Here is a 19,317-nt window from a genome sequence, read left to right as displayed (position 1 = left end):
TACCTTCCTAAATCCCCATCTCCAAATACCATCACCTTGGGGGTTAGGGCTTCAAAATATGATGGTGGGGGGGCACAATTCAGTCCATAGTACTTTTTTCTTTTTTTCCACATTAAAAAAAATCGAAGTAAACATGTCTTGCTTCTTTTCACTGGCTGCATGGTATTTCACAGCATAGACATACCACCACTTATACCAGGGCCCTAGGGAGGGACACGTGTTGAGTCCAACACCTTGCCTTTATACACAGTGTGGCAATAAACATCTGTGTACATACATCCTCCTGCACCTGTGCCAGTGTACCTTGGATAAATTTCTACATGTGGCACTGCTGGGTCACAGGTCTTGTAGATGTTATTTTGAGATACTGGAGGTTTCTTTCGGCCTGTGGAGGAGGGTGCGGGTTTCCTCACAGTCTCGGTCACTCCCTGTACAGTATTTGCCGGCTATGCTATTGCGTCCCCTCTGGAGCTACCCAGAACTGCAGCTTCATGCAACTGGAATGGGAGGAGGGGGGAGGAACCCCACTCCAGCCTCGGACACCGGATTAATCCCAGACCCTGAGCAGGGAGGCTGAATCTTCCAGGTTCACCCCGGAAGCGGGTGGAATCCTTTCTTAGACCAACATCTGTTCAGCCTAGTGTTTCATATAGATGGACTCTTTTAAAAAAACTTAAATACATTTACTTAAAAACTAACTTTATATCACAAACAGCATAAATGGCAAATCAGTATCACTTGCCATGAAAAATAACAATCCATATTTATTGGGCCCTAGCGTTCTCCTTTAGTTCTCCCGATAACCTAGCAGGTATTAACATTTTACAGGGAGGAAACTGAAGCATGGAGAGGTTAAATTATGGGCCCACCAGCACAGAGCTAGAGAGTGGCAAAGCAGTTGTTCGAATGCCCGCCCGCGAGCTCCACGCGCCTCCAGACTGGAGATAAAAAATAAAGACAATGCAAATCCAAGTAGGTAGACAATTCTGGCTGGATCCTGCGGCCGCCTTAATGTGAGGCCTGCACTGTGTGGCGTTAAAGGGAGAACAGGTCGTGGAGAGCAGACCTGCGCTGACACGACGAAACCCGGCGGATGGAAGGGGCTGCGAAGGAGGGACGGGCCGGGTGGGCTTGGCCATGCGCCCTCGCCCGACGCCCCATTCCTCGCTCATGGGCGCCGGGCACCCGCGGGAAGGGCGGGGAATCGCGACTCCTTCCCCGCTGCGCCCTCTCCCTGCCTCCTTCCCGGGCGTCCGGAGGCTGCCCCCCATTCGACGGTCGCAATCCCGCAGGCCCCGCCGCCCCAAAGCCGAGGCCCCCCAGACGGCGGAAGCTCCCGCGGGACCCTGACAGTGAAGGATAGGCTGGAGCCTCGCCCGACCGGGCCACGGCCCCTCGGGCTTCCCGGAAGCTCGGTGCGCAGGTGGCACCACCGTACCCGGAGCCATCGCCGCGCCCCTGGCATCCCCACCCCGCCTCGAGAGCAGCGGAGCCTACGCAGAGACGCAGGTGAGCGCGCCGGCGGCGGCAGCGGCGGGGTGGGGTGTCCACTGATCCCTGGTGCGGGGAAGCGCTGGGCCTCGAACCTAGGGCTCATTCTCCGCGGCTCCGACCACGCGGCTGGGTGCGCTGCGGTCCTTGGCTCCGCCGCAATGACCGGCGCTGTGGTGGCCGCGCTGGGGATGCGCAACAGGGCGACAGCTAGCGTGGGCGGGTGAGGGGGGAGCGGCCCTGCCGCGGGAGGCCTGGGGCCGCGGGGACTTTTATTCTGACACGGCCGGCGCCCGGCTCTGCTTAGTCATGGTGACCTGCGCGCGTTCTGCGCCTCCCCCCTGCGCACTGCGATGGAGGCGCCCGGGCCTGGGCGACGGAGGCGGAGCCCGAGCGCGGCCATGGCGGGGTGAGTGGGGCGGCCAGCGCCCGGGCTGAGGGCGCCACGGGCCGTGAGCGCCCTGCGGCCGTGCCCGGGGGCCAGAGAACCGGGAGATGCGGGACCGGTCTCGGGGTTCCCGCGGCTCCGCGGAGGGCCAGGAGGGCGCGGCTCGAGTCCTATCCTTTTGTTGGACGGCGCGGCTCGCGGGGTGGCCCGGGAGCGACGCAAGCCGAGCGAGAGGCCGAGGGAGCGCCGCTCGGACGGAGGCCTGGGGACCCCGGGGCGTTGGGGGGCTTGGTTTGCGCCCTGGGGCTGGCAGTGGAGAGGCCGCGGCGGGGTCACTTCCTCCCTTCTCCAGGCCTTGGCGGCTCAGGCGGGACATGCGCAGTCCCCCACTTACCGCTTCTTGGGGGGAAGTGCCCGGTGCCCAGGGGGCACCGTTGACCTATTGGCCGAAGACCTAGAGGCAGGCCTGGGTCTCGGCTGGGGAGAGGCGGCCAAGCGGCATCCAGGGCCCGGTGGAGGAGGGTGCGCTGGCAGGGACAGTGGAGTGGGCAGTCAGCCAGCCACAGCTTACTGACCTCTGCGGGGTGCCAGGCCCCAGGCAGGATGCAGGGGAGGCACATGAGAGGGTGGGCATAACCCTGACCTACACAGGTCTACCTGCTCTCTGAAGCCTGGGGCTCAGGGCCAGAGGAACAGGCCATCCTTCAACAAGCAAGCAAAGGAGCTCCTTTCCATTCTTGACAAGTGCTGTGATGGATATAAAACAGGGAGGAGGTGACTCTGAGTCGAGCCCAGAGAAAGATAAGATGAAGAACCCAGGGAGCCTCTTGCAGACCAACCCCCCCCCCCATGCCACTCCCCACAGGACTTTTCAAAACATAACTCATGCCCCGGTCCTCCAGACTCCACAGGGTTCACCGAAAGCCTCCCTTCACTAGTCAGTCTCTCTCATTACACTGCTCCCTGATTCTCTAGATTGTCTCTCATCATTCTGCCTCTGAGCCTTTGCACCTGCTGTTCCCTCTGCCTGGAAAACTAACTCCCACCCCCAGCTTCTTCATACGTTCACCCTTCTGGTCTCAGCTCCAACAGAGGCCTGGACTACCTGATTTTAAAAAAACTGCCCCCATATGACACTGTCCCAATGCTGTTGTCATTTTCTTCATAACCCCAGTTTCTGCTCCAGTCTTACTTATTTTACTTATGGCCCTTCCCTCCCCAGTGTCAGCACCAGCGGGGCACAGTGCATTTCTGTCTTGGTCACTGCTGTGTCCCCGGTGCCTAGAACAGTGCCTGGCACACAGTAGGTGCTCAATAAATGTTGGTGAGGTGAATGAAGGAATGAGTTGGACATGTCCTAGGAAGGGAGGGGCCACCAGAGAGCTGGAACAGAATGAGCAAAGGGAAGAGGTGGACAGGAGCTGACTGTGAAGGGCTTTGCAAGCCATTGAAGAATTTGGTTTTATTCTTCATGCCACAGGGAGTTGTAGGGGGATTCTGAGCAGGGGAGGGACACCATCTGACCTATGATTTAGGCTGGACCCTCGGGCTGGTGAGGCCATGGGGCAGTTAGGGAGTGCAAATGCACACTGCTTCACCTGTGCTTAGGAAGGAAAACTGGGCTAGGAGTTACTTTATCTTAGAAAAGAAGGCCTGGCCCCAGGCCCTCCCCCCAGCCCTGTGCTCTCCCTCCTCCAGGCCCCTGAGTGCCAGTGGTGGTGTTGTCCCTTGTCACCTGGAACCCCATGCAGCTGGAACCTGGGCCTAGTGGGGCTGGGGCCCACACCCAATTCCTACCCCTGAGGTCACAGCGCCCTGAGGGGGCAGGGGACACGGTGATGTACGCCTCCACCGAGTGCAAGGCCGAGGTGACGCCCTCCCAGCACGGCAACCGCACCTTTAGCTACACCCTGGAGGATCACACCAAGCAGGCCTTCGGCATCATGAACGAACTGCGGCTCAGCCAGCAGCTGTGTGATGTCACACTGCAGGTCAAGTACCAGGACGCACCAGCCGCCCAGTTCATGGCCCACAAGGTGGTGCTGGCCTCATCCAGCCCCGTCTTCAAGGCCATGTTCACCAATGGGCTGCGGGAGCAGGGCATGGAGGTGGTGTCCATTGAGGGCATCCACCCCAAGGTCATGGAGCGCCTCATTGAGTTCGCCTACACGGCCTCCATCTCCATGGGTGAGAAGTGTGTGCTCCATGTCATGAACGGTGCCGTCATGTACCAGATTGACAGCGTGGTCCGTGCCTGCAGTGACTTCCTGGTGCAGCAGCTGGATCCCAGCAACGCCATTGGCATCGCCAACTTCGCCGAGCAGATCGGCTGTACTGAGCTGCACCAGCGTGCCCGAGAGTACATCTACATGCACTTTGGGGAGGTGAGCAAGGGGAGGGGACATGGAGCCAGGGCTTGGGAGCAGCATCAGAAGGACCAGGGAACAGACAGGTGGTCATCACTGTCTCCCCTTAAGATGTGAAGGGTCAAGGCAAGGAGCTGGAGAAACATGGGGTTCTGGTTTCCTAGTCTACATATCTGGGGCAACTCTGGGAAACAGCGAGGAAAGTGAGGCCTTCACGGGTTTCTGGGCCCCCTGGTCTCTCTGGGGTCAAAGGTGGGGATAGGGTGCAGTGAATATGTTGGCAGTTCCATCCTGGTGTGCTGAGCAGGGCCTGACCTTTCAGTCAGTCCGCCATTATATATTGAACACCCATGGCGTGCTGTTGACTGCAAGTATGACCCTTACACATGTTTTCTTTGGTCCACGGAGTGTTGTCCTTGCACTATTCTTTGTTTCGTTTTTGTTTTTAAGTGGAGGAAGTTGTGAATAGAGAAAATAAGTGCTTGTTTAGCACTTGCTGTGGGCCAGCCCCTGTTCTAAGTGATTTTCATCCTTTAAATCACTGAATCTTCCCAGCTCTCCTAGGAGGAGGTATGCTTTGGAGTACCTTCTTGGAAGTTTTCAAAGTCATCCTCCAGTGGCTGGGACCAGCTGGGGTGGACACTACCCTGATCCCCACTCCTCTTCTTCTCTACCACCTTGGGGGTTGTGGGTTGTCCAGATGCTCCAAGAAGCTCTGGCATTAGTCCTAAGGCCTGTGGCTTCCAGGAAGGTGGTCCAAGAGCAAGGCTCTCCCACTGACCTGCACAGCATTGGTTTCAAGGGATTGCATGGGCTTGGGGGTACCAGAAAATTGGGAACCCGCTTATGTGGGGTGACTGAAATTATTTATATAGACCAGTGCCTGGCAAGAAATATTTACCCCAGGAGTAGCCCTGCTATGAGATAGCTACTAATTTAATCCCCTTTTTATAGAGGAAGAAAACCAAGACCTGGAATGTTTCAGATCTTTGCCCAAAGTCACACAGTTAGAAAGTAGTAGGCCGAAATTGCAACTCAGGCTGTTTTCTTCGAGCCTGAACTTTTTTTCTTTCTAGAATATTCTATTGCTATTGCCTTTGTAGTCTGTCTGCTATTTTGAAAAGTAATTTCCTTAAAAGAAAAGGGTAACGTTCAAATACAAAATCATACAAAAACGTACACGGTACATCGTGTCCTTGCCCATTTACCTGAGTACTTGTGTACTACACGCTTGGCTCACGTAATGTAACTCATTTGATCCTCACAAACTGTGAGGTTCATGCTATTCAAATCCCCATTTCACACCTGAGGAAGCTGAGGTCGTCAGAGGCAGGTTGAGTGACTTGTCCAAGGTCATAGCACTGTTGAAGGGCGGGCTGGGGGGGTGGGGAGGTGGAGAGAGACATGGAAGTCAGCCCGTCACACAAATGCCCTCTGCAGGTGGCCAAGCAAGAGGAGTTCTTCAACCTGTCCCACTGCCAGCTGGTGACCCTCATCAGCCGGGACGATCTGAACGTGCGCTGCGAGTCTGAGGTCTTCCACGCCTGTATCAACTGGGTCAAGTACGACTGCGAGCAGCGGCGCTTCTACGTGCAGGCGCTGCTGCGGGCTGTGCGCTGCCACTCGCTCACCCCCCACTTCCTGCAGATGCAGCTGCAGAAGTGCGAGATCCTGCAGTCGGACTCCCGCTGCAAGGACTACCTGGTGAAGATCTTCCAGGAGCTCACCCTGCACAAGCCCACACAGGTGATGCCCTGCCGGGCGCCCAAGGTGGGCCGGCTCATCTACACGGCCGGCGGTTACTTCCGCCAGTCACTCAGCTACTTGGAGGCCTACAACCCCAGCGATGGCACCTGGCTCCGGTTGGCGGACCTGCAGGTGCCAAGGAGCGGGCTGGCGGGCTGTGTGGTAGGTGGGCTGCTGTATGCCGTGGGTGGTCGGAACAACTCCCCCGATGGCAACACCGACTCCAGCGCCCTGGACTGCTACAACCCCATGACCAACCAGTGGTCGCCCTGCGCCTCCATGAGCGTACCTCGAAACCGAATCGGGGTTGGGGTCATCGATGGGCACATCTATGCTGTCGGCGGCTCCCATGGCTGTATCCACCACAACAGTGTGGAGAGGTGAGTGGCGGCGTCTGGAGCGGTGGGCTCCAAGGGTTCCACTACTGACGGGTCCCAAGCCATTGGGATCTGGGGGTTCCCCCTGTTGTTGAGTGCTTTTCTCTGTGCCTTGCCTTCAGGGAGTGGAAGCCTCAAGGTGAAGCTAAACTCCTGGGAGATTTATGGTCGTGACCTTGGATGCTGGGTCTGGGCCTGGCAACTGTTTACAGGGCCACCACAAATGCACACAGCAACTTTATGCAGCTTTGGAAAAAGTTCCATCAGTTTGAAATTGTTGTAATATGCTAATTTTGTTAAAACGTGACACCTCACTGCCATCTGTCCACAAATTGTTGTAATAAACATATGTGTGAGGCCTGCTACATGGTAGGTCCCCCCTCAGATGTGGTGCCCTTGTGCAGTACACAGTCTGCACAACTGTGCGTGGTGACCCTGTGTTTAGAGGCCAAGTATTTTGGGCTTTTGACTCTCCTATAGCCTCGTCCTCTGCCTTCTTGTTTTCCAGAGGTGTGAGCCAGAATACAGTTCTCACCTGGAACTTGTTAAAACAAACTCCCCGGCCCACGACAGGGGATGCTGGAGATCTGGCATTGGTGGGTTTGGAGTGAGGCTGGGGAGTAGGAATTTTAAACAAACACCCCAGAGGCTTCTAATGTACACGGTCTGTGAATAGGATGATGAGATGATGCATCACCCTCAACAGGCCACTTTCGAGAAGAAAAGGGGCCCTATGAATTATTCCAGGAGCACAGGCCTGAACTGGAAGTGCCTGGGCCAACTGGGACATATGGTTACTCCGTCTCTGAGTATCATACTTTGAGAAGAACCATGCCGGGGGTAGCCTAGTTGTTCGGACTGGGGTTCTGGTGTCCAAGAGAGCTGGATCAAACCCCAGGTCTGCCACTTCCTGGGTGACCCTGAGTATGCCATCTCACCTCTCTGTGCCTCTGTCTTGTCATCTGTGAGGTGGGGGACAATAGCGAGGACTCCTTTCCCCACTAGGCTGTGTGGGGCTTTGGTGAGATAATACACATAACACTCAACACAGGCAGTGGTATGATGGAGCCATTGGGGTCCAACAGATGTGCATGTGACCTTGAGCAGATGGTGGCTGTGAACCTCAATTTCCTCATCTGGAAAATGGATCTACTGATAACTTGTGTTTTGGGGAATCCCTGTGAGAATTAAAGAGTTCAAGTGCCTAAAGCCATAGCAGAATATCAGTGGGGGTTAGTGTTCCAGGTCAGCTGTGGTTGCTGCTGTCATTGTTATTATGTCGTTGCAGGTATGAGCCAGAGCGGGATGAGTGGCACTTGGTGGCCCCAATGCTGACACGAAGGATCGGGGTGGGAGTGGCTGTCCTCAACCGTCTACTCTACGCGGTCGGGGGCTTTGACGGGACGAACCGCCTTAACTCAGCCGAGTGTTACTACCCAGAGAGAAACGAGTGGCGAATGATCACACCCATGAACACCATCCGAAGTGGGGCAGGTGCGCAGGGGCTGCGGGGAGGGGAGAGAAGAGGAACACCTTCCCACCCCTGGGCGTGAAACTCGGCCAGGCCTCCTGTTTCAGCCTTAAATCCCGTGGCACACACAGGAGAGCTAGATTCTGATAGAGTCCATGCTCTTCTCTCCCGGCTTTGTTTCTAAAGGGTCACTCGGGAGAGGGGAGAAGGGGGAGGGGAGGGTCCCCCCGCCCAAGAAGGTGGTGGCTGAGGCCCGCAAGGCCAGGCCCCGGAGTCACCCTCTCTGTGTGGTACCACTTAGGAGTCTGCGTCCTGCACAACTGCATCTATGCTGCGGGGGGCTACGATGGTCAGGACCAGCTGAACAGCGTGGAACGCTACGACGTGGAGACAGAAACGTGGACTTTCGTAGCCCCCATGAAGCATCGGCGAAGCGCTCTGGGAATTACTGTGCACCAGGGAAGAATCTATGTTCTCGGTGAGGCCCTGGGGGTGGGGGCCTGGGTGGAGAAGCCTACCTAACCCCATCTTTTAGAGGCAGGCTCCAGTCCTGGCAGGAAGGCATCTTGTGGTTTCTTCTCCTCTTTTTCCCCTGCCCTCGGAGGGAGCAACCATCCCTTCTGCTCTCCCTGCAGGAGGCTATGACGGTCACACGTTCTTGGACAGCGTGGAGTGTTACGACCCAGACACGGACACCTGGAGCGAGGTGACCTGCATGACATCTGGCCGGAGTGGAGTTGGTGTCGCTGTCACCATGGAACCCTGCCGGAAGCAGATTGACCAGCAGAACTGTACCTGTTGAGCTACTTTTGTTTCTTGGGCAAAAAAATGTTCCAATCCAGAGTACTGTCGTCTTTGTACAAAAACAGGGACAAAAGAAAAGGCTACAGAGCAAATGCTTGTCCTCCAGGATGGGAGGCTGGGATGCCTCAGTGTTAAAATGACAACTCGAAAGAAAAGGCCAGAATGGGAACCCGTGAGCCCATCATAGTCCCAGGAATGTCCAGGAGAGCCTGCCCGGGAGGTGGGTGCGGGAAGGGCAGGCCCCCCGGGGAGAGGCCCCTACACCTGCTACCCCGAGACCAGGCCTGGGTCCCACACCAGCAGCCACCACCTCCCCTTGGGATGAAAGCAGGTGCCGAGGACAGGCTGGTTTTTGTTCCCTGCATCTTCGTGATTGGTTCTTGGAGGCCTGGGAACGAGCCAACTGAGGCCTCAGGGGCTGAGGCCCCTCCAGAGGTGTGGACCCCGGGGATGGGCCTGTACATAGAAACCATTGGGTATCACTGCCCTGGACAGTCATTTTGTTGATAAGTAACCCTGTAACTTTCCATTGAAAATAAAGAACAAACTAACTAGTGTCTTCCACCCGGGCTCTCAGCTGGAGGTCTTGAGCCAGTGGGACGGAAAGGACTCTTCTCCTGAAATGCACTCAAGTCTTCGAGTTAGGGCTTGGATTTGAAACCAGTTTGTTATCTCGGCCCATTGAATTTTGATATGTAGGTTATCTTTCTCCCCATGGGCAAGCCACACAGGGCTCACTTTGTCTGTCACTTTTAGCTGCTTTGCAGACAGTGACCCAACTCCTTGACTCATCTCCTAGGGCTCCCTGAGGTTAATTGCACATGCGAACGGTTTATATTTTAAGGAGGACTATCCCCGGCACGCCTTCCAAATTCCGTGAAAGTCCATCCGTCATCTTTATACACTTCAATAATGTAGACCGAGCCTTTTATTTTATTTAGGTGTCTGGGACAAAGGGGTTCTTGAGAATTTTCTTCAGGCAAAGGGTTCAACAGCCTGGTTCCTTCTGAACTATATGTGTGAACGGAGTACGTGGCCTGGATCTTTTCTGCGAGTCAGCTCTGTTCGTGCTGGGGGAGTGGAGAAAAGAAGAATGAAGTATGGTCTCAACTATTGGGGATTTCACAGGTTCTTCCAAACAGCTTAGAGGAAACATTTGATTCCTTCCCTGCCAGGAGCAACAAGAGAAGCCACCACAATGAGAAGCCCGCGCACTGCAATGAAGAGTAGCCCCCGCTCGTGGCAGCTAGAGAGAGCCCGCACGCAGCAATGAAGACCTAACACAGCCAGAAAAAATAAATAAATTTATTAAAAAATACTATACTAATATCAATAAAAATAATAATATATTAAAAAAAAGTATCCAGTTGGGGAGAAAACAATTTTTATATTAGGTCTCTCTGTTCATGAACTTGGTATATCCGTCTATTTAGTGAAGACTTTGCTGTCCTTCAGGAAAGCTTTATAATTTCTCCACAAAGGGCTTGCAGTAGGTTTTATGGGAGTTTTATAGGCCTTGCTCTTGTCAATGAGATCTTTACTCACTGATCCTTTTAAATTGATATTTCTGTTATGGGGAAGTTGTTGATATAGATGTATTGGTCTTCTGCCAGCTTCTTTCTAGTATCTTTTTTTTTTTAGCAGATAGCCATCTACAAATAATGATAGTGTAATGTCATCTTCCCAATAGTTCTACAATTCCTTTCTTTTCCTTGTCTTACAGCATTAGCTAAGACATCCTATACAATTTTGATTAGTAATGGTAATAGTGGGCATAGTTGTCTTACTTCTAACTATAAGGTGACTGCTTCTAATGTTCCACCATTAATTCTGATACTTGCCAAAACATTTTCTGTAATCTGTGCCTTAAGTTTTGCTGGAAACTTTATCAAGTTCAGGAAGCACCCTCCTATACCTAGTTTGCTACATCTTTTTAAAAATCATAAATGGATGTTGAATTTTCTAGATGTCTCTCATTCACGAGGTGGGTGCCAAGAAACTGCATTTCTAACAAGTTCCCAGTTGATGCTGAAGCTGCTCGTCCAGGGACCACATTTTGAGACATTGGCGTAGAACAAGAATAACGGGTTAAAGGCAAATTCTGAGAAACAACATTTAAGGAGCAGAGGGATGTAAGGGAAGGCCCGATAGGAGCACAACAGCAGCAGAAAATTACGAGAAAAACTAAGAAATGTACAGTGTCACAGAAGCCAAGTGGTGAAAAATTTGAGCACAAAAGGTTTAAAAGAATCACACTATTAAATACAAAGCGGTTCAGAAAGAGACCTTCAAATGCTCACTGGATTTGGCGATTGGAAGGTAAGCTTACTAAGAACCATTTTGGTAGAATTGTGAGGGTAAAGCAATAGATTCTGCAGGTGTTTATCGAATGCCTCCTTAGAACAGGCACTGTTGCCGAGGAGATAACACTGAATCAGTGAAGGATGCTGAAAGAAGGAATATCTCTTTTGAGACATTTGGGTGAGAAGAGGCAAAGTACGCATGACAGCTAGAGAGGAACGAAGGGTTCAGGGAGGGTTTGGGGTTTTGCTTTTAAGATTCAGAAGACAGAGCGTGTTTATAAGCTAAGGGGAAGTTCCAGTATAGAAAGAAAACAAAGATGAAGGCGAAAGGATGAACTTATAGTGATGATGAGCAAGTAACTTCCCCCTCTTAATCAACTGGACAATGTCTAAGATAACTTTCAGCTCTGTGAAGGCCACTGTAGTTCTGGGTGCTAGAGTATCTTGCTTTGTGCAATACAACATACCTTCAATTCAAGGACTATCTTCTCCCTTGGGAGTGTATTCTGGTGCGTTTGTTTGTTTTTTAATTGGGCGAAGGAAGTATTTATTACTTGCAACAAGTAAGGAGAACACTAGGGATCCTGGTTTTAAAATATAAATGTTAGTGGGAATATACAGTATTGCAGAAGATAGAATTTAAGAAAATTAAAAGAAAAAAGAAGAGAGAAAACAGACTAGGTTTGAGACCCGTATCTGTCACTTACTAGGTTCAAATCCTCTCTGGGCCTCATTTTCCTCCTCTGTAAAGTGGGGAATAGTAACAGTATCTAGCACCTGGCACACAGTAAGAATGCAATAAATGTAGTATTATTGACTAGGAACGAGATAAGTACTAGAAACCTGAAATGCTAACATTAATCTGAATTATTAAGGTTTTCAAAGTCAGAATGATAATGATAACATTTTATTACCTCAGAGCACTATACCTGCATTACTTAAAATTCCTCACTGGCTCTCATTACCTGTGAAAAATCAGTGCTTCCCCCAACCCACCTGTCTCATTTTATGATGGTTTTGTAGCTCCCCAAGACCCTCAGGGTTGATACAGGAAGTGTGGCCTAAAAGGAGTGCAGCACCCTCTTGTGGGCCTTTGGGTAAAAAACGGAACTATTTCCAGGGAAGAAAAGGAGCAAGATTGGAGAAGCCCCAGAGTGTAGAATGCCCTGATTTTGGCTTGTTCCTTTTTTTTTTTTTTTTTTTGCGGTACGCGGGCCTCTCACTGCTGTGGCCTCTCCCGTTGCGGAACACTGGCTCCGGACGCGCAGACTCAGCGGCCATGGCTCACGGGCCCAGCCACTCTGCGGCACGTGGGATCTTCCCGGACCGGGGCACGAACCTGTGTCCCCTGCATCGGCAGGCGGCCTCTCAACCACTGCGCCACCAGGGAAGCCCAGTTCCTATTTTTTAAAAAGTCAGCATTCTTCAAAACTTCTGGGAAAATTATATTTTTATAAATAAACAAGGACTCTCCCTCCTGTGAGCGCCAGCACCAAATCCACACCTCAGGGTTGTAACTTTGATTTTATTACAACCAATTGTAAGCCGGACACCCAGGAACACTTTTCAGACTACACATCCCAGGATCCCCTGGGATTTATTCAGTTGATTTAGACAACATTTGTGGGAAATTCGAAACTGCAGCCCGATGCTGACGTCAGCTACCTCTTTGCCTTCCCTTGCCCTCACAGGAAAGATTAATAGCATTGGCCAAGGAGTTGGTGTTTCTTTCTTAAGTCTCAGCTATCGCAGGTGGATTCTCTTTCGTTTCTAGCCCATGTCTTTCCCTTACTGATCATATATCACCATCTCTGACCATCTCCCAGTTCCTCTGAGGATTCACCAAGTGAAGAGGCGGGAACAACAAATATTTCAGTGCCTACCATATTCCAGACCCTGTGTAGATACAACTGGGAGCAGAAGACATGGTTTCTGCCCTCCTGTAGCCCATGGTCAAGGGCGGTGTTTTGTATTTGTATTTTATTAATGTACAACCAGAAACCCTGAGAAGTGCTCTAGGAAAAAGTAGCTTGCAGAAATCATAAACAATGTATTTTTTGCCTTGTATTCATAATTATTCTTCGATTCTTCGTCTTGTTCACCATTTTATTTACTGGCACACAATAGGAGCTTCACCCATATTTGAACGTTGAGTAGATGAATTCTTGGTCACAATGGATGTATGATAAACATTTGTGAGATTAAATGGAATTGGTGAGGTCATGCAGATGCTTCTCCAATGGTGTGGATTTCGGCAGCTCTGTGCAAGAGTAGAGCTACTTAGCCTGTTACGATTTTAGTTCAACCCAAGAAGCCCTTTTGACCTTTCTTTACCTGTTATCATCAGATACCTTGGAACGTCATGGAACAGAGTAATCCCTCTTTCAGGTAACAGCCTGAATATATCCAGTTGCTGAATAAGTACCTACTGATGATGTCAGGAGCTGTGAGACGCACTTGATAAATATTTTAAGGCAGCTTTAGATCCTTCCTCCAGCTCCCGTTTTAGGAGAAACAGCCCCAGTTCCTTAAACAATTTCTCATGTGACATGGTGAGTTCCTTTATCAGCTAGTTTCACTCCCCCGCCCCCAAACATTTTGAGGGTGATTTGAGTCTTGCCTCTCCCTCTCCCCAGCTGGGGATAGGAAAGCGCAGGAGGGGGCTTTGGGACTTCTCATGTACGGGGACCACCGAAGCCCTTGCCGGGGTCCTTCTCGAATTGCAAGGGAGGAAGAGATTACCCTCAGAGAGAAGGGCGGTGATGGGTCCTTTCAGGGTGTGGGGATGGCAATGACGACAAACCCTCAGGAAGGGAGGGGACAATGCCAGACCCCTTCTCAGGAAGGAGAAGCAATACAGGGACCCTTGAGGAAAGGGGGGAGTATGACCCTGGGGGTCCCCTTCGGAAAGGATGACATAGGAGGGGACCCCTCAAGAAGAGGGGGTGACGCCAGGGTCGGTCTCCCTCAGGAAGGATAATGCTGGGGCCCCATCAGCAAGGGGCCTGACCCCAGGGTTCCCTAAAGAAGTGGGGACGACTCTGGCGTCGCTCTCAGAAAGAAGAGACGCTACTAGGGTTCACTTCAGGAGGGCGAGAGGATGCTGGAGTCCCCCTCAGTACGGCAGGAATGACGCTAGGGTACTCTCAGGAAAGGGGGATGATGCCAGGGTCTCCCTAAGAAAATGGGAACGGCGCTGGGGTCACTCTCAGGAAGGGAGTGACGCCAGGTCCCCTCACCCGCCTCAGGGTTCGTCGCACCTGCCTCGGTCCAAGCTCCTCGGCTCCCTCGGTCATCTAGTTCGAAAAGCGGAGCGGCCGCGCCTCTCATTGGCTGCTTTATTGGCTAATGACAGCTACGACAGCCAATCGTAGCTCGGAGAAGAAAATCTCCCGCGCGACTTTGGCAGGCCTTCTTCCCAGTCTACGCGCCGCGCACCTTCGGGCCTGCTGTAGTTCCTCAGATACACTCTAGGGGGCGCAAGGGGTTCGAACGCCTAGTCCTACCTCCTTCCTCGCCTGTGACCCATTTTATAGAACAGTACCTACTTAACAGGGCTGTTACGAGAGCTAAGTGCAATAATTTATGTAAAACAGTGCCTGTCACATGGTAATCGCCTGGCAAACCTGAGCTGTTATTATTTGCATTTTACAGCGAGGGAAACTGAAGCACAGCATGAGTAAGTAATCTGCTCAAACTAACTCAGTCATTAACTGGCAGAGTCGCGACCAGAATCCAGAGTCTGTGTGCTTATCTACTATGCTTCTGTGGCTCCCAGATAACAAATACTGGCTGTGTCTTTCCTCTGATTACGAAACAACTTCCCCTTGATTATGAAAGTAATACATGTTCATTGCAAAAATTCAGAAAACATCCAAGACTACAGAACAGAAAACACCAGTGTCTTTTAATCCATTCACTGGAGACTGTAAATATTTTGATGAACAAGCTGCTTTTTCTATGCAGATATGTAGGATGGTATAAAGCAGAACATTTTTTAAAATTTTATTTTTATTTATTTATTTTTGGCTGCATTTGGGTCTTCATTGCTGCTCAGGGGCTTTCTCTAGTTGCTGTGAGCAGGGGCTTGTTGCGAAGCATGGGCTCTAGGCGCGTGGGCTTCAGTAGTTGTGGCTCGTGGGCTCTAGAGCGCAGGCTCAGTATTTGTGGCACACAGACTTAGTTGCTCTGCGGCATGTGGGATCTTCCCCGACCAGGGCTTGAACCCGTGTCCCTTGCATTGGCAGATGGATTCTTAACCACTGCGCCACCAGGGAAGCCCATGCAGAACGTTTTGAAGCCCGCTCTTCTCATTGTGAACATCTTGTCATTTCAATAAATACAGACCCACCTCATTGTTTTTATTTTTATTTATTTATATTTATTGTATTTTATTTTTTTAATTATTATTTATTTTATCTATTTATTTTGGGCTGTGTTGGGTCTTTGTTGCTGCACACGGGCTTTCTCTAGTTGCAGCGAGTGGGGGCTACTCTTCGTTGTGGTGCGCAGGCTTCTCATTGCGGTGGCTTCTCTTCTTGTGGAGCATGGGGTCTAGGCGTGCAGGCTTCAGTAGTTGTGGCACAAGGGCTCAGTAGTTGTGACTCACGGGCTCTAGAGCGCAGGCTCAGTAGTTGTGGCGCATGGGCTTAGTTGCTCTGCGGCATGTGGGATCTTCCCGGGCCAGGGATCGAACCTGTGTCCCCTGCATTGGTAGGAAGATTCTTAACCACTGCGCCACCAGGGAAGTCCCACCTCATTGTTTTTAATAAGTGCATATTACTCCACCATACAGGAAGCATAATTTCATGACTACCTAGTGTTGGACATCTGGGTTCTTCACAAGTCTTCACTATTCTGACCAGCACTAGAATGGGCATTTGGTACCTGCAACTTTAGGTTTTCAGCCAACTGGTTCTTTTTTTTCAAACTTTTTTATTGGAGTAAAATTGCTTTACAATGTTGTGTTAGTTTCTGCTGTACAATGAAGCGAATCAGCTGTATATATATCTATATCCCCTCCCTCTTGGACCTCCCTCCCCACCCCCACCCCCATCCCATCCATCTAGGTCATCACAGAGCACTAAGCTGAGCTCCCTGTGTTATACAGCAGGTTCCTACCAGCTATTTTACTCCTGGTAGTGTATTTATGTCAAACCTAATCTCCCAATTCGTCCCACCCTTCCCTTCCCCCAATGTGTCCACATGTCAGTTCTCTACGTCTACGTCGCTATTCCTGCCCTACAAATAGGTTCATCTGTACCATTTCTTCTAGATGCCACATATATGCGTTAATACGATATTTTTCTCTTTCTGGCTTACTTCACTCAGTATGACAGACTCTAAGTCCATCCACATCTCTACAAATGACCCAATTTTGTTCCTTTTTATGGCTGAGTAATATTCCATTGTATATACATACCACATCTTCTTTATCTATTCATCTATCATTGGACATTTAAAAAAAATTATTTATTTATTGATTTTTGGCTGTGTTGGGTCTTTGTTGTGGTGCACGGGCTTCTCATTGCAGTGGCTTCTCTTGCTGTGGAGCACGGGCTCTAGGCATGTGGGCTTTGGTAGTTGTGGTGTGCAAGCTCAGTAGTTGTGGCACACAGGCTTAGTTGCTCCACGGCATGTGGGATCTTACTGGACTAGGGCTCGAACCCGTGTCCCCTGCATAGGCAGGCGGATTCTTAACCCCTGGGCCACCAGGGAAGTCCCTGGACATTTTTAAAATAAATTTATTCATTTGTTTTTATTTTTGGCTGTGTTGGGTCTTCGTTGCTGTGCGCGGGCTTTCTCTAGTTGCTCTGGGCAGGGGCTACTATTCGTTGCGGTGCGCGGTCTTCTCATTGTCGTGGCTTCTCTTGTTGCAGAGCACGGGTTCTAGGCCCGCGGGCTTCAGTAGGTGTGGTGCACGGGCTCTAGAGCGCAGGCTCAGTAGTTGTGGTGCATGGGCTTCATTGCTCTGCGTCATGTGGGATCTTCCTGGGCCAGGGCTCGAACCCGTGTCCCCTGCATTGGCAGGAGGATTCTTAACCCCTGCGCCACCAGGGAAGCCCCGCTGGACATTTAGGTTGTTTCCATGTCCTGGCTATTGTAAATCGTGCCGCAATGAACACTGTGGTACATGTGTCCTTCTGAATTATGGTTTTCTCAGGGTATATGCCCAGTAGTGGGATCGCTTTGTCATATGGTAGTTCTATTTTTAGTTTTTTAAGGAATCTCCATACTGTTCTCCATAGTGGCTGTATCAATTTACATTCTCACCAACAGTGTAAAAGGGTTCCCTTTTCTCCACACCCTTTCCAGCATATGTTGTTCGTAGATTTTTTGATAATGGCCATTCTGACAGGTGTGAGGTGATACCTCACTGTAGTTTTGATTTGCAAAAATATGGAACGCTTCACGAATTTGCGTGTCATCCTTGTGCAGGGGCCATGCTAATCTTCTCTGTATGGTTCCAATTTTAGTATATGTGCTGCCGAAGTGAGCACCAACTGGTTCTTTAGGATAAATATTTTTAAAAGTGCAACGTCTGCGTCAAAATGCATGCACAGTTATGTTTTTGATAAATATTGTCAGACGACTCCTGGAGAGCTGTATGTGCTAATTTCTACCAGCACTAACGAACTATGAAAGTGCTTTGCCCACCCGTGGATGGTCCATCTTTTCATTATTTGCCAATAGGTGAAAAAAGAAAACTGTCTCCTTTTCATTTTACTTCCATATATTTTGATGCTGAGAAAGAGGGAGAAATATTACCCACATCTCATAATTTTGTGCATGTGAACTAAAATAGCGATAATAATATAAAAGGACCAGGCAGCTATCATTGTCAAACAGGCATTGGGTGAAGTGAGATCCCTGCCTTATTTCCCTGAATTTTCTCAACACTGTGAGATCACTTCTCAGCCTCAGTTTCCTCATCTGCAAAATGATAGTACCTGTCTCAAGAACAGCTGGAAAGTTGATAAAATAATCTGAGTAATGAGTTTAGCATAGGGCAGAGCCCTCTGAAGCCTGGGCGAGGTGGAGCCATTTGCCCCAGACCCCTGTAGCTTGCAAGTGGCTGACGTCAACTTCAAAGAATGAACTGACTCCACCCCTTCCCAGGGCCCCCTGTCCTGTTCAGATTACAGGGCTTCTCTGCCCTTGGCCACCTTTCCCCCGAGGAAAGATGAACTCCCCAACAGGAGAATTTTAAAGAGCCAGCTGACGGTCACATGCCACCTCTATCCTTTGACCCACATTCTCAGACTGTCACCAAGTCCCAACTCAGGAGGCATGTGGGACATCACTCCTACCCTTTTACACTTGGGAAAACTGAGGCCCAGAGAGAGAAGGCTCACCCAGAGCCGCCCACCTAACCCCCTGCAGGCTGGGATTGATACTGTCGCCTCCTGACCCCCAGCCCAACACCCTTTCCCCGACTCTGCTTCCCTTTGAAACACCCTCGGGAAAACAACTGTGTCTCGTCGCTGCTTCTTGCGCAAAATTCAGATTCCCTGGAAACTTCTACCTAGTTTTTCAGCTTTGCTCCGCCCCCCTGGGTCCAGGCTGGCCCCTGCTCCTCTGGCCCAGGATATCTACTATGAATCTTTAAGCCAAAGTCAAGCAGGAGAACCTTTGTATACGTTAAACCCTCTACATTAACTCTCTCGCTTAAGTGCCAGTACTGCGCAGTCAGATAGAGCAGCCATTGGCTAAACGTGGCTACTTGATGTAAAGGAAAATTAAAACTCTAGTTCAGTTGCACTAGCCACATTTCACGTGCTTGACAGCCACGTATGGCTAGTGGCTACCTTATTGGATAGCGCAGACATACAACATTCTCAGCATCATAGAAAGTTTCACTGGACACCCCTCTCCAGTCTGGAACTTTTGTTAACCCCATTTTATAAATGAAACAATGGCAGGTCAGAGAGCTCACGCCCAAGGTCACACAGCTAGAACTGGGATCCAAACCAGTCCTTGGCCACTAGAGACAAACAGCAGAGTAGGTGGGTCGGCCTATCCTCAGATCCAGGGAAGCTGCCATCCTTTTTTTTTTTTTTCAGTATTTTTTATTTGGCTCCGTCGGGTCTTAGTCGTGGTGTGCAGGTTCTTTGTTGCGGCACGCGGGCTCTCTAGTTGTGGCTCTCAGGGCCCTAAAGCACGTGGGCTTAGTTGCCTCGCGGCATGTGGGATCTTAATTCCCTGACCAGGGATCGAACCCGCATCCCCTGCATTGGAAGGCAGATTCTTCACCACTGGACCACCAGGGAAGTCCCAAGCTGCCATCATTTTGTTTCAGAAGACACATGCTGTGAATATATACTGGTCCCACTGTGCTTAACCACTTAAGGACTGTGTGTGTACGTGTGTA

General features: G+C 50.7%; 1 protein-coding gene, 1 long non-coding RNA gene and 1 other non-coding gene across 5 annotated transcripts; 1 reads left to right on the top strand and 2 right to left on the bottom strand.

Moving 5' to 3' along the window:
* The first annotated feature begins 828 nt into the window (after window positions 1-828).
* On the top strand, window positions 829-9,207 carry KEAP1 (kelch like ECH associated protein 1). Of its 3 annotated transcripts, none has more exons than XM_033401074.2 (6): window positions 829-1,509; window positions 3,578-4,263; window positions 5,686-6,371; window positions 7,657-7,862; window positions 8,141-8,317; window positions 8,475-9,207. In XM_033401074.2, exons 2-6 carry the CDS (start codon window positions 3,625-3,627, stop codon window positions 8,639-8,641), a joined length of 1,875 nt encoding a protein of 624 aa, XP_033256965.1. In that variant the 5' UTR covers window positions 829-1,509; window positions 3,578-3,624; the 3' UTR covers window positions 8,642-9,207. The 3 variants fall into 3 exon arrangements, with proteins under 3 accessions (XP_033256965.1, XP_004277407.1, XP_012391216.1); XM_004277359.3 differs by lacking the exon at window positions 829-1,509 and adding an exon at window positions 1,532-1,900; XM_012535762.3 differs by lacking the exon at window positions 829-1,509 and having other exon boundaries at window positions 1,532-4,263.
* Window positions 9,208-9,963: 756 nt separating this feature from the next.
* Window positions 9,964-14,287, bottom strand: LOC117195707 (uncharacterized). The gene is made up of 2 exons (XR_004475491.2): window positions 11,943-14,287; window positions 9,964-11,723 (listed from the first exon to the last, which is right to left on the bottom strand). It is a non-coding gene; the product is annotated as an uncharacterized LOC117195707 (long non-coding RNA).
* A 3,052-nt stretch (window positions 14,288-17,339) lies between these two features.
* Window positions 17,340-17,446, bottom strand: LOC117195768 (U6 spliceosomal RNA). Its single transcript, XR_004475591.1, has one exon. It is a non-coding gene; the product is annotated as a U6 spliceosomal RNA (small nuclear RNA).
* Between the last annotated feature and the right edge of the window lie 1,871 nt (window positions 17,447-19,317).

This window comes from Orcinus orca, chromosome 3 (assembly GCF_937001465.1).
Source record: "Orcinus orca chromosome 3, mOrcOrc1.1, whole genome shotgun sequence".
Classification (NCBI taxonomy): Eukaryota; Metazoa; Chordata; class Mammalia; order Artiodactyla; family Delphinidae; genus Orcinus; species Orcinus orca.
Note: the sequence above shows the minus strand (reverse complement) of the source record. Positions and strands in the feature narration are given on the sequence as shown.